Here is a 14,806-nt window from a genome sequence, read left to right on the forward strand (position 1 = left end):
TGCTTCTATCGCAGGTATTTGGAGAAATGACTTAGTTTTATGATCTTGATTGTCAGAGTATTTCTACAGAAACTTTTGGAGAAGAAAAACGTGCAAACATCCCGTCTGTGTTCTTGTCGTTTTCCCGGCGCTGCTGTGCTGCCTGAGCGAGAAGCTGTGATTGAGTTGAGCTGTCGCCAGGTGACACGGCGCCTTGTGTCAATAGGAATTTCCCAAGACGTCAGTCGTGTTTGCAAATGAAAGAAACCAAATGGAAATTTGATATTAAAAAAATATTTGATGTACACCAACTGTAATTACTGAGGTGCCAACACGTGCAGGTGGAGGAGAGGCACACACACACACACACACACACACACACACACACACATACACACACACACACACACACAGTAAACAGGTAACCACAGGCTGCTGGCACACCTCACTCCTTCTGATTGGCTGTCGGCTCATTGATTCGACTCTTTCAGTTTTCTTCTCTTGGATCTTGCCATGTGGGAAACGGGTCCTCTCGCCAAATCAATAGCTCTTTTTGGGGTTATCACCAAATCTCCCTCTTTCTCTCTCGCCCTCCCTCTGACTCTCTTCTTTTAAAGCTTTTCAGAAAAAGACTAATCCTCAAACTCCGAGCAGGGATTAAACTCTCGGTGGAGCGTTGAAAGTCAAGGTCATCTGCGGAGCGTGTATCTGGAATGACCTCGGGATGATTAAGAGCCTGTGGAGGAGGCTCTCTAACCTTTTGGGATCTGATAAGGTGAAATCCTGAGGAGAGAAGAAGAAGGAAACACGACGCCTGTGAGATAAAAACAAGGTTCTCGTTCGTGAGTCCGATGGAAGATCTGACGACGGACAGGTTTACATCAGGTACATCCATCAATCAGCACAATCTGAGAGGTTTTCTTTCAAAAGTCAGACGCCAATCTGGAAACAAGATTCATACTAAACACTAATGATTTTCAATAAATACATTTATACTAGTGTTTAATTAGGTTAACAATAGTTAACGTATAGATTTGGGAGCAGGGCGACGCCATGACCACACCCCTGATCACCTGTGATTTTCTGATCCTCCCCCTTCATCCTCTCACCTTCCTCCTCCCTCCCTCTATTCATCCCAACCCTCATCCCCTCGTCCTCTTTTCCCTCCATCCTTCATCCCTCGGTGCAAACGTCCATCACGTCTCATCAGGCGACGTCTGGGGCCCTGGACTCACGTCTGAGACGGTTCCATCACACTGAATCTGCCTTCATCTTCAGTACGTCCGCACGGAGCAGCCAATCAGACGACTTCCTTCACCTTCACCCGTCCCCCTCCACATCCTTTCATCTGTCCTCTGCACCCAATGCGTCCACCTCAATTAAAACCTGTAAATTACTTTTTCATTGCAAGTGAAAGCAAATTTTTTTTAAATCCTCTTACATGTGCCGCTGCATGTCGATCATTCACCTTGAATCGTCAGGAGCAATTTCACAAAACTAATTTTAACACCAGAATGTTTTTCCAAAGATTTTGCATTTAATTAAACTTACAAGGATTTTGTCTGATTAAAATCTTTAGTGTCCATTAGATGCAAAGATGAGAAAACTTAAATGTAAAAAATGCATAAAAACAGTAAAGTAAGAAAGTGATTAAAAAATATATAAAAGCAGCTGTTTCAATAATTATCCAAATATTTCAATCAAAGAAAAATGTCAACATCACAGAGGCACTGGAGGAAAAGTCACAGAGATTCATCCTCAGGGAACAATGAATGTCTGCCTGTAGTTTCATATCAGTTCATGCAGCAGGATTTTTATTCATGGATTAGCAGAAAAACTGAGATATTTCTGTTTCCACTAAAAGCTGGTGCAGCTACAACTCTTAATAATTCACAGTCACTTTTTCACACGCACACTTTGAGACGGTTTTGTCGACATTTCTGCAAAACCCAGAAGAACCTTCACGGGAAGAGCAAATGAACTCATCAGACATTTCTCTGCTTCTTCATTTCACCGAGCCGCCGCTGAACGACTGATGAATAATTACCTGCAGAGATGAGAGGCAGCAGATCTGAACACGGCGCTGAGGAAGAAACGTTCCCATAGAAACTTTTTATCCCCCTCCGATGAAAAGTGTGAAAACTAAACAGCTCCAAGACCAAGAGTTCAAACCGTAATTGCATTTTTTTTTACAACTGCTGTGTCTTTTTTGGGGGATGTTAACGATGTGAGTGAAGACAGAAACACAGAGACTGTTTATAATACATCAGGCTGCTCGGAGGAACACGGACTTCCAGGCTCACCTCATTTATCACAGCGCTTGTTAAAGAATGGTGCAGAGCAGCGAGGATTCAGCTCAGACGTTTTTACCTCTGGGCCTTTGTCCAGAAACCCTGGACGCCACGCTGAGAGGCAGGGCTCTGATTCCAGGTTCAGAGAAGCTGGGCGCCTTTGTTTGATGGTCAGCGTTGGTCTGGTTCCCAGGCCTGAGACATGATGTCCTCTCTGCTCCCTGAAACCTTCCTCCTGCGCTGACAGACGCCGACACAAAGACGCCGGTGAAGGCTCCCAGCTGACGGAGGAACGTGGATTCTCACAGGGGGTCTGTGAAGGGGGTTTGAAGATGGGGGGGAAAATATATTCATCTGAATTTATCAGAATCATCTAAATTGTATGAATTCTTGTTTTCTTTATATTTAAATACTTTATATTTACATCAGGAGTGGGTCCTCTCTACGGAGGCAGCCATGTTTTTTTACAGTAGCCCAGACTGGACAAACTAAACACCTTTTGAGTTTTTATGACAAGTGAAGGCTACCTATTCACCACTAGATGTCACTAAATCCCACACCCGGCACCTTTAATATGCAATATGAACCTTAACATCTGTGTCAATTGGACGTTTGAGCAGTGTGAACCGTTACTGGCCTCGGGAAACTTCAGATTTCACAGTCACGAGCGAGGGTGCGGTGCAGTGATGGAGTCCTTAATGATGAGGGCAGCAGCAGGTGGGAGAATACTGTCCTCATGGCGTGAAGGTTTGGTCCCGAGGGAGCTGACTGGGAGAGTTTGTGTGGAGCTGTCGGAAGCAGCTCACAACTCACATGAAGTTATTTCACAGGGGAATTAAAATGTTTAACTTTTACGTATTTCTCTGTTAAAAGATGAGTGAGATGTGATGTGATGACACTGGGAGGATTTAAAACAACACTAATTAATACCAGTTTAAGTTAATCTTAGATAAACCTGCAGGAATCATATTTAAAAAGTGTAACCCACAGATTATTTGAATGTGACTCCTGTTAATGAATTCATTGATCATCTGTTAATGAATCATTCAGGGTTTAGCTGTGTAGTGTTGCTGGGACACAGGGATCCTCTCACTGCACTCGTCACATCCCATCGCCTCCAGCTACAGAAGCAGCGGCTGAGCTCCTGTCCCATGATCCTCTCTGCTTCCCGGGGAGACTCACGAGGATGAATCATCCCGACTCCATGTGACAGATGTGTCTCCCCTGCTGCTGAGAAGAAGCATAAATGAAAATCTAATTACCACATGTCCTTGGACGTGGTGTCATTTTGTTAATGCGTGTAAGGGCTCGTGTTAAAACACACGATTCATTTATATTCATATTGTAAGTTGAACTACGACTGAAATAAATAACCTGCCGCAGTGTCGGTCCTCGGGTTAAAAATCTCATTTTCCACTTTCATTCGCCCTCAGGGAGCTTCGAGGTCATTTGATTCTCTCTCTCTGACAGAACGTCTGTTAACCAGAAACAACCTCTGATCAGCACGTGCTGGGAAATAGTCTAGAATTTGTGCTTTACTACTTTTCAGTGATTATCACAGAGTTGATGGGAGACAAAGAAGTGTCACATGATCAGGTGTCACTTTTATTTAATAGAAAAAGGTAAATATTTTAAGGTGAATTGAGTTGGAATGTGTAACTTTTCCTTTTAAAGCAGCTTTTGTTTTTATTCAGCTATAAACTATTGCTATAACTTTTTTTATAGAGTTGGATGTGAGATTAAAGACCCCAGTATATATTTGTATTCCTTTTTTACTTCATTCTATTTTTATATTTAGATATTTATTGACGGAACTAGAATTTAATTTCATTGATAACTTGTGATTTTTACATATGACAATAAAGCCTTTGAATCTTTAAATTAACTTAATTGAATTTATGCTAGTCTATGTTACTTTATTTTACTCTTTTCATGTATTTTGTCTTCTTTCATCGTGCAGCACTTTTCTCTGTCGTCCATTTTAAAAGTGCGATAAATAAACTTGACTAAAAATCGATATTTTCTTTGTGCCAGGTTTGTCAGAGGAAATCAAACATTTGACCAAAGCCTCCGCCGCAGCAGCAACCGCCCCGTCAGCAGAAAGTGGAGAAAGCTGATGGATGAAACTGTCTCCACGGTGACGGGAGGTAGATAATGAATTCACTGGAAACAAACTTTTTCTCCAAACCAGAGTTGGGCTGAAAAATCTCCACCGCGGCTGCAGGAGGTGAAATATAACAAAAAGTGATAATAACCACAAACTGGGTGAAAAGTTGAACTCTTGTGTGGACTTTTATATAAAAAACAAACAAATAAATAAACTATTTTTTCCACCAAACTCATGAGTCATCTCCACATTCTCACTCGGCCCTGCGGTGGTTGAGTGAAACATTTATTAAGTGATTGTCTGCCTGTGGTTTGGCTGCAGCCCCCGTGGCCGGGACTAATCCCCTGTATTTTGTGCTGAGAGATAACAAGAGGGTGACAGGACGGAGGAGAGGAGAGGAGAGGAGGAGGAGGAGGAGGAGGAGGAGGAGGAGGAGAAATGGGTTGAGGCTTTTCCTCACAAACAAACAGGACTGGGAGGTGGAAGCTGCGATCTGTCCGTCTGTCTTTCGGCTTCTATTTCGCTTTCTGGTTTTCTCGCTCTCCGCCTTTATCTCTCGTTCACACCTCCCTTTTTCTTCCTCTCCTCCACCTTCTGTCCTCCTCGTCATCTTCCTCACTAATGAGAGCCGGTGGGGTTTCTCAGCGGGCCCCCCCCCCCCACAACCAGCGTGTTCGTCTCTGCCCAGACATCAGGGCCCCACAGATTACTGCTCCTACATAAATAGACAAATTAATACTAAAGTCATAGAGCTGCTCGGACTGATCGGAGAATATCACATGACGCTGACTTCCCCCCCCACCTCAGCCCAAGTAGTGTGTCAAGGGACTTCAGGGGCCTCAGGCAAAAGTGACCTGGGGGAGTCTGACTTTGAACCCTCGTCAATCCAGTTTCCGATCTTCAAACGACTCTTTTATCATCATCTCTTTATGTCCTCACATCACCGACACTCATTTAGACACTGTCAACCTCAACGAGACCCCGACCAGGCTGTGATGGAGAGTTTCTGACCACGGTGTCGCTGAGGTCTCCTCTACGTGGACAATCATTTAATGGGCTTCTCATAAAACTGCTGTTGCTGTGGATTAACGTAATCAGCTGTTCTTGGGGGGGGGGGGGGGGGGGGGCCCTCTCAGCTCAGGCCCAAGGCAATTACCTGCTTTGCCTACGCCCCTGCCCACCTCTCCCATTAACCGCTATCAGAAGGTGGTGGCTTTGTTTCTATCACGGACGCATTTAGAGGAGCAAGGGCCCCTGAACCGCTGTCAATTAAGAGACTAGAAAGACACAACATGAACACAAGGACACATGGAAAGCCCACATAGACAAAAGCTAATTAAAAAAGTCACAAAATTACCAAAAAAGATGCAAAACAACTGCAATTCAAAACCAAACTAACTCCTGAAAGAGACAAAAAGATGCAGAAAGACGACAAAGAGATGCAAACTAACTACAATGATGCAAAGAGACACACAACGACAACTGAAAGATGCAAAATGGTGACAAAGAGACACAGAAAAGACCCCAAACAGATACAAAAGGATAAATCGATGCGAAACCAACGACAAAGCAGCAAAGCGAACACAAAGACACCTGCATCATTTGCAGTTGTGCGTCTTTTAGCCTCTGGGCGTCTTGCTCCTGTGAAGGAGAGCTGGAATCCCACCGTCTCAAACTCCCTCCATGCCTGCAGGCTAATGTGTGCAGGTCCAGAGAGCAGCTATTTATTCATATGATTTTGTAAATGGATTGTAACTGTTTTTTTGTTCCTATTTTATTGCCACAAATAAACAAAATACTTTATTCTTATTAAAAACTTGCCTGTTTCTCAACCCACCCAGAGAAACTCCCCTAAATAAAGTGCCTCCACTATCATGATGGAGTAATTAGTGCAGAGATCATAATGTTCCACGAAGTTATTATCACTTCATCACGAGTCTGACACTTTATGAAAAGCAGTTGCTCAAGTTGTTCCAGGTAAAGTGTCATTTTCCTATCAGGCTGTGCTGTAGAGAAAGTCCTTATCTTTATTACACGCAGGGAAAACAGGTAGAGGAGAATTATCTGCCTCTAATTACTCAGACAGAACGCATCAATCTTCAGGCTGCGGTGTTATTACAGTCTGCCGCAGCGATGACACGTCGTTTCTCACTCGCCATCAGTCGTGGCATTTCTGGGGAGCGTGGAGGGATTATTACCTCAGCCTCCGAGGCAGGAATCTATGCAGATGTGATGTTTAAGTTCTTACAAGACACACAAGAGTTTGGTCTTTCGTTCTCTTCAGACCACAAACTGTTTAAATAACAAAAAGATATGTAAAATACAGAGAATATTAAATAAATAAATCATGAATTGATTAGATTTAAATCAATATGCCTTAAATTCAGTAGTTCCAGCTTCATACTCGTCATCTTGACTTGAACGACTTGTGAGAGACATTTTATTCATTACATTTGACTATTAATGACGTTTAAAATACATAATAATCAATTAAGTCATTGGGAAAATAATTTACAGACATTAGAAGTGACTGTTTCCTACAGAACACAGTGTTAAATAATACAAAAAAGACATAATAGGTTAATATTTTCCATTTATCACTATTTTGCTTTCAATCCCATAAACACTCATCTTCACTATGATCACTTTTTTTGCTTTTAAATGAAGGTGAATGAATTTTAAAGGGTAACGCTGCCCTCTAGTGCTGGTTCGCCTGTTCTTTGACTTTTCAAAGCCACAAACCTTGAATTATTGCAAAATGAAAAGCAACTTTGAACAAAAACATGTCAATAAATACACAAAAATATAAAATAAAATAGGTTTAGTTAGTGTTTGTCAAACACTCTTTAACCTCTTACTGCAAAAAAAACAAACAGAATCCGGTTGTAGAGGAAATCAAACCTTTATTGCCAAACAAGGAGAAAAATAACTTACATTAATATTCACATATGTGGATGTGCAGGAGTCGGAGTTGCAGAAGCACGAAGACGAGACCTGGTTCAACAAGATGTTCAGGACACACTTGTGGTTTTTTTAGTTGTTTTTAAAAAATCATTTTTTTTAATGATTTCTGCATAGCAACGACAACACAATAATATTTATCAGTTACGTCAATACGCGTTTCAAAAATCGTTTATAACACTTTAGATGTATGATTGTTAGTAATAAACACAACATGTATAACTTCTCCTATGAAGACATTTTATGTTATTACACCTGTGTTTTACTGTGTTGTCATTTATTATCCTGTAAACCTCCACTGATTGGTGTTAATGTATAAACCCACAACCTCATAATGTGATTAAATCATTACTTAAATGTTTACACAAGGCTTAGAAATGTTAAATAGGGGAACTGAAGCTTTAATATCGGATTAATTTCCTGTCCGTAACAACAGAGACGTCCGAGTGCAAATTAACAAGTTTAACAGGCTAACAAGCTAATAAATGTTAAATATCTCAAAAGCCATTTTCACAGAATCTGTTTAGTTTGATCTGAACATAAGACTGGAAATCCTCTACACACAGAGTGAAGACAGACGCAACCTTCTGCCCACAGCGGCAGCACAACCCTGCACTGATCAACATGGATTTAAATAAGCTGAGCCTGTGGATAAGACATTAAACGAACCGATGATGAGACACCCATCATGTGTTCCACCTCCTCCTGTCTCCTTCCTCCAACGCTTTCCTAAATAACAATCTCTCTGTTCTGTAGAGTTTCTTTTTTTAAATCACAGTGACATAAACAGAACTGTTTTTATTTGCAACATGTCCCGTTGTGTATTTCCAGCCGTGATTATCTCCGCCATGACAGGATGACAGATCAAAATCTACTGAGCCGGTTTCCATGAGATTCTGTGGTGTGGCGACTGACTCAAGGAAGAATCCATTAAAATTTGGGGCACATTGTTGATTTGACTGCTCTACGATAAGGATAAGAAAGTTAATAGTTCGCCCAGGTTGTTTAATTAGGAACAGGTTGTCCTGGGGAAAAGAGATGATGACGCCTTTAATCCAAAACACAACAGAAAACCTAACTTGAACCTTTCAGCTGAACTCGTCTGATCTGTCCCGCTCATGATCCGTCAACTCCCTCAAGGTTAAATGTGCAAAACTGTCCAGTAAAACTGAATCTACCTCAGTCCAAGCAGAACAAAAGAGGAAGGAGAAGCAGCGTCTCTTCTTCTGGTCAGATAAAAAATAATGACAGTAAGAACCTCCTTGGTTTGCTGAAAAGGTGACGAGAGCAAGAAAGAGGCTGAAACATTCCCACCACTGTTTCCTGGGCCACAGATAAGTTTTCATTCAAACTGACATAATGAGCAAAAGTTAAGGAATGTTGTTTTAATGAGTTCTGGGCCTTTTCATAACAAAAGGTTACATCTCCGTCTAAGACCATTTCTCAAATTCATCCTTTTCTTGCAGCGAACCCGAGAACCCCGACATGAATAGATAACGAGCGGTTGAGGGTTTAAAGACAGAAAAGCTCAGAGACTTTCACACGTTTTCCTTAGTGAGCGGAGTCAGAAGCCTGCGTGTGAAATGTGTCTGTGGACTAAAACTAGGATGTGTGGTGGTCCTCTCTCTGCTCCTGACATCCAGCAGTGATGGTGGCTGTGCTCAGCAGGGCAGTGTGTGTGTGTGTATGTGTGTGTGTGTGTGTGTATATGTATGTGTGTGTGTGTGTGTGTGTGTGTGTGTGTGTGTGTGTGTGTGTGTGTGTGTGTGTGTGTGTGTGTGTGTGTGTCTGTGATGCTGGGAAGCTGTGCTAGCTCAGGAGGTCAGGCTGCAGGCCGACTCTCTGCAGCACGTCCTCGGGCATACACAGCACTGGATTCACCGGCTTTATCTGCTCGTCTCCGAGGAGGGAGAGACCTGCGACTCCGAACAAAGTGTGGAAAGGATCCACCTGCAGAGAGGACGACGCTTGATGAGAAGAAAGGACGACGTCTGTGGCCGTTATAACAAAATGTAAGAAAAGATTGTGACACAAATTTGCAGGAATCTGGTACAAAAGAGCTTCCTAGTTTCATATTCTTAAATGTGAATGTGAGCTGTTCTATGAGAGTAAACTGAATACAGGTTTTGGATGGTTGGTCTGAAGAAAAATAATTTAAATGTTGACTATTTTCTGTAATTTAAAGTGTACATGTTCTCCCCGTGTCTATCCAGGTTCTACAGCTTCTTTCCACAGTCCAAAGACATGCAGATCTGGTTATTTGGATACTTGAAATAATCTATAGATGAAGTTTGAGTTTCATTTTCATTATTAAAAACTAAAAACACTAATTCTATAAAACAGTATGTTCCAGAATATTGAAAACAGATCAAACACATCCAGTCCTGAGGCAGTTCCCTGTGTAACTTCGGTCCGAGAACTTTTAACTCGCGCCTCTCCACTGGAAAAAAGTCTCCAGTATATGAGACAGATGGACAGAGGATAGCATCTGTGTGACAGGTGAGGAATAATAAAGAGGACATGGGGCGGGTGAGTAATACTCGATGGACGGTGGAGGTGACTACAGATGAAACAGGAGACAGGATTCTGAGAAACGACAGGTCGAACGTATTTCCTCTTTTCCACTGCAGCACATGGACTGAAGTTGTGTTTGGCAGCTCACCATGTCTCCTGGTCTATCAGCAAACCCCCCCGTCTCCTCGTCCTGGCAGGCCAGGATAAACGCTCGCAGCTTGGCCTTGTCGATCCAGTGAATCCTGCCGATGATCTTCAGTGATGCCAGCACCCACCATGAGTAGCACACGTCAGGAAGCTGAGTGAAACAGTTGTAATGGTAGAAATATGTTTTACAGTGGTTGTAATAACTGAATAACTGAAACTTAAATTAGAAAGTTTGTCGTGTTTGACGACTTTAAAGTAAAAATATACACAACAATTACCACCTACAGTACTTAACCTGCATTGTATTGTTAATGTTCAGCCTTGTTGAGAATAACTGGTGCTGATAAATACACATTAAAGAGAGATTAAGTTCTATCGGTTGCAAAAATCAACAAGGAAAAACCAATGTGTAGAAAATCTGATCATTAAAGTTTGAAATGTAAAGTGATGATTCTCTTGTGTGTGTCTTTTCTTCTACACATTTAATTTAAGAAATGCATCATGTGTTTTCTTTGACGTGCTACATGTATTCTATTTATAACCGTGAAGGATGGTGAAAGGAAAATACTTGTCCCATTTCAAAAGACTTAATTTCCCCTGTGACCACATGCTTAAATGAATTCCCAACACTCGAGACGCATCAAAGCAGCCGAACGTAATCAGGAACCTGAACGCTGCTGTTTCAGTAAACATTAGGCACCGACATCTGTGCAGCACAGACCTTCTCAGGTCGTCCGTTAAGGCCTCCGGACTTCAGCTGCCTCTCGCAGAGCCACCAGCCCAGCAGGTCGGCGTTCACCTGGTGCAGCTGCCCGGTGAGCGACAGGAAGCCGGTGCAGCAGTAAATCTGACAGACACAAGGAACAAGAACAGACATTTGATTTGACAATGATTTTTACATATGACACCACTCAAGAGGAGTGGAAATGTAAAACCAGCCACGTTCCAGAGTGAGAACATTTCCACCTGTTACTGTCGGTGATTTACTCTTAGTGGAGTCAGACTCCAAGGAGACCAAGCTGCAGCCTCATATTTGTGAATAATAACTCATAAAACTGACACTAAGGGGAAGCAGCAGCATTCCCTTGTTAGTTAGAACTTGTTCCTTGTGTTTAAAACGAGCTGAGACAGTAAATCTCTCTCTCTCCTGTCTCACACTGTATGACTCACCTGACCAGCGTGAGACTCTGAACCAGGTCTGCAGCCAAAACCTCCATCAAAGTTCATACAGGTTAAGACAAACTCAACGGCTTTGTCAACGTTTATTTTGTCCATCTTGCCCTGAGAAAGAGCAGAGGAGCGTTATTGTGTTAAAGTGTTGTTGTTGTATTGTGTATGCACCTAATGATAAAAAGTCATTTACATACCAGTAATGCCAGTGTAGCAACGGCACAGAAGGAAAACCTTGTGTCGATTTCTCCTGTTAAGACAAAGAACTTTTATTATACTAAAAACATTTTATACTATTGTATTAAAAGCAAACTATTATATAAATACATGGCAACTCATGTACTATCTTTACTGATATGGAGTATTATGTTATCTGCTTTACTAAAATATTTCTTAAAGCAACTTTTAAGTAACATGAGATCACCAAAGTCAAAGTAAACCCTGCTCACCCCATTTGTCTCCTGCAAATGAGCCGTCTTCCTGCTGCAGCCCTTTCACATATTCCACCACTTTGTCCACATCGATCGCGTCCACGTTATCGTATAGAGACAAGATCTGAGGTCATCAAAGCAAAAAGCAAAATCAAAAAAGACTAAACACAAGGGATCAACCAGGTGATATTATGAACCTGATGCTAACAGACAAAATCTGTTGAACTAATCGTTTTATTCACCTGGACGGCGCTGAGTGTGTAGAGCAGGTGGGGGTCGTGTCCGATGCTGGCGCTGATGCCTCCGCACTCGTGCTGACAGGACTTGATGAAGTCTGTGATCTCCTCCTGGTTCATGCGGGGCAGCTGACCCATCAGGTCCATCACCGTCAGACCCCAGTAGATACCGCTCATCCTCAGGTACTCCGACAGCGTGTACTCCTTGATGAGGGACATGACAGTAAATTAAATAGTTTCAGGTTTTAAGCCAAAACAAGACATCATCTGAAGAACTGAAGCTGTTGTCATGTGCTGTTTTTCCATTTTCTGACATTTTAGAGACTAAATGGTTAATAAAGCTGCCCTGCTTGGGAGTATTTATCAAGATGTTCCACTGCACTAGGACTTGTTTTCTGTCTTTGTCGAAATTACATTACCTTGTGTTTCTTTTACAAATCATCTTGAGGCGTTTCCCTCTCATGTTTACTTTGAGTTGCCTTGTTAGTTTACAGATTTATTTGTCATATGCAGTTAAAACAGGGTCAACAGAACAATGAAAGATGTTGGACGAGAAGAAACCGCTCAGCTCAGCAGTGCAATAGTTCAATTCAAATAAAAGCAGGGTAGAAAGAGCTTCCTCTAAAAAACACAACACAGAACTAAAACTATATACATTCAAAGGTGCAGTGTGACATTCGTTGCAAATGAAGTAACTACTTTAACTGTATGGAGTGTGTGTAAATAGTTATTGCACATGTGTGTGTAGTTATTGCACGTGTATGTACAGTTATTGCACGTATGTGTGTATAGTTATTGCACGTGTGTGTATAGTTATTGAACATGTGTGTGTATAGTTATTGCACGTGTGTATAGTTACTGTCCATGTGTATGTATAGTTATTGCACATGTGTATGTACAGTTATTGCACATGTGTGTATAGTTACTGCACATGTGTATGTACAGTTATTGCACATGTGTGTGTATAGTTATTGCACATGTGTATGTAGTTATTGCACATGTGTGTGTATAGTTATTGAACATGTGTGTGTATAGTTACTGCACGTGTATGTATAGTTATTGCACGTGTGTGTATAGTTATTGCACGTGTGTGTACAGTTATTGCACGTGTGTCTGTATAGTTACTGCACATGTGTATGTACAGTTATTGCACATGTATATGTACAGTTATTGCACATGTGTGTATAGTTACTGCACATGTGTATGTACAGTTATTGCACATGTGTGTATAGTTACTGCACATGTGTATGTACAGTTATTGCACATGTGTGTGTATAGATATTGCACATGTGTATGTAGTTATTGCACATGTGTGTGTATAGTTATTGAACATGTGTGTGTATAGTTACTGCACGTGTATGTATAGTTATTGCACGTGTGTGTATAGTTATTGCACGTGTGTGTACAGTTATTGCACGTGTGTGTGTATAGTTACTGCACATGTGTATGTACAGTTATTGCACATGTATATGTACAGTTATTGCACATGTGTGTATAGTTACTGCACATGTGTATGTACAGTTATTGCACATGTGTGTATAGTTACTGCACATGTGTATGTACAGTTATTGCACATGTGTGTGTATAGATATTGCACATGTGTGTATAGTTACTGCACATGTGTATGTACAGTTATTGCACATGTGTGTGTATAGATATTGCACGTGTGTGTATAGTTACTGCACATGTGTATGTACAGTTATTGCACATGTGTGTATAGTTACTGCACATGTGTATGTACAGTTATTGCACATGTATATGTACAGTTATTGCACATGTGTGTGTATAGATATTGCACCTGTGTGTATAGTTACTGCACATGTGTATGTACAGTTATTGCACATGTGTGTGTATAGTTATTGCACATGTGTGTGTATAGATATTGCACGTGTGTGTATAGTTACTGCACATGTATATGTACAGTTATTGCACATGTGTGTGTATAGATATTGCACCTGTGTGTATAGTTACTGCACATGTGTATGTACAGTTATTGCACATGTGTGTGTATAGTTATTGCACATGTGTGTGTATAGATATTGCACGTGTGTGTATAGTTACTGCACATGTGTATGTATAGTTATTGCACATGTGTGTGTATCAGTTGTTTAACATTTTTCCAAATAAACAGGCAGGAATCCAGATGTTAGTTGTCAGTGCAGAGTTGACTGAGTTTAGGAACCTGATTTCCAACCAAACTCGGACCCTGACAACTGTCCAGATGTTGAGCAGTGTCCGTGTTTACGCTGCTGGGACCAACACTCACATAGTCGTCCTTCTTGGCGCCGTAGGCAGCGATGTAATCCGCGTGCTTGTCCAGCATCAGGGAGCTGGGAGCGTCCGGCTTCACGACGACATCCTTCACTTGGGTTCCCTGACGTGACAGAAACACGCGACAACAATGACAACAACACACAAACTCCGACTGGCGTCATCACAACAGGACAAACTGCGGAAACACGCGCTGCCACTGGAGAAACGAGCTGCTGCTTTAATCTCTAACGTGTGTGAAGGCTGCTTGTTGACAGCTTCAAGCTAACTGGGGGCTACATGCTAACACCAATGCTAGTAACAGCTCAGCCTCTTTCCTAACAGCTAGCACAGATTAGCAGCTACATTTGGACATGACGGACACAACGTTTCACTCCGCGTCCGCCATAAAGTCTCTTTGATAATAATTAACTGCAGGATAAGTTAGTATAAGTGAAATAAAGACGTAAACACAGGAGCTGCCTACCATCCTCACGCTGCTAGCATTATCCACTTCTTGTGTTTAACAGCGGCTGCAGATCAGGAAATGATGAGCACTACCGCCCCCTTCTGTTTGGAGGGTGAACATACAGCTAGCTATCATAGGGGAGGCGGTGAAAATATAAAATCTGCTAATTTATTTTCTCTGGTCAAACTAGAGACACATTTATTCATGTTTTAATATAACGTTACAACCTTTGAAATAAACCACAAGGTCAT

The 14,806-nt window shown here is 41.7% G+C and overlaps 1 protein-coding gene across 3 annotated transcripts; it reads right to left on the reverse strand.

The window, feature by feature from the left end:
* Positions 1 to 7,494: 7,494 nt before the first annotated feature.
* Positions 7,495 to 14,662, reverse strand: rabggtb (Rab geranylgeranyltransferase subunit beta). 3 transcript variants are annotated; one of them, XR_004616851.1, is made up of 10 exons: positions 14,574 to 14,662; positions 14,103 to 14,210; positions 11,843 to 12,040; positions 11,619 to 11,724; positions 11,367 to 11,419; positions 11,170 to 11,280; positions 10,721 to 10,846; positions 10,001 to 10,150; positions 9,089 to 9,288; positions 7,495 to 9,024 (listed from the first exon to the last, which is right to left on the reverse strand). XR_004616851.1 is itself a non-coding variant. In XM_034614640.1 (10 exons), exons 1-9 carry the CDS (start codon positions 14,574 to 14,576, stop codon positions 9,148 to 9,150), a joined length of 996 nt encoding a protein of 331 aa, XP_034470531.1. In that variant the 5' UTR covers positions 14,577 to 14,634; the 3' UTR covers positions 7,495 to 9,010; positions 9,109 to 9,147. The 3 variants fall into 3 exon arrangements, 1 of the variants encoding a protein (XP_034470531.1); XR_004616850.1 differs by having other exon boundaries at positions 7,495 to 9,022; positions 9,053 to 9,288; XM_034614640.1 differs by having other exon boundaries at positions 7,495 to 9,010; positions 9,109 to 9,288; positions 14,574 to 14,634.
* Positions 14,663 to 14,806: the final 144 nt, after the last annotated feature.

This window comes from Hippoglossus hippoglossus, chromosome 17 (genome assembly GCF_009819705.1).
Source record: "Hippoglossus hippoglossus isolate fHipHip1 chromosome 17, fHipHip1.pri, whole genome shotgun sequence".
NCBI classification, from domain to species: Eukaryota; Metazoa; Chordata; class Actinopteri; order Pleuronectiformes; family Pleuronectidae; genus Hippoglossus; species Hippoglossus hippoglossus.

Coding starts and splice junctions, on each gene's coding strand:
- rabggtb (XM_034614640.1), bottom strand. Junction 11,420..11,618: donor ATTTGCAGGAGACAAATGGG/GTGAGCAGGGTT, acceptor TTGTCTTAACAG/GAGAAATCGACACAAGGTTT. Junction 9,289..10,000: donor CTGATAGACCAGGAGACATG/GTGAGCTGCCAA, acceptor TCCTCTCTGCAG/GTGGATCCTTTCCACACTTT.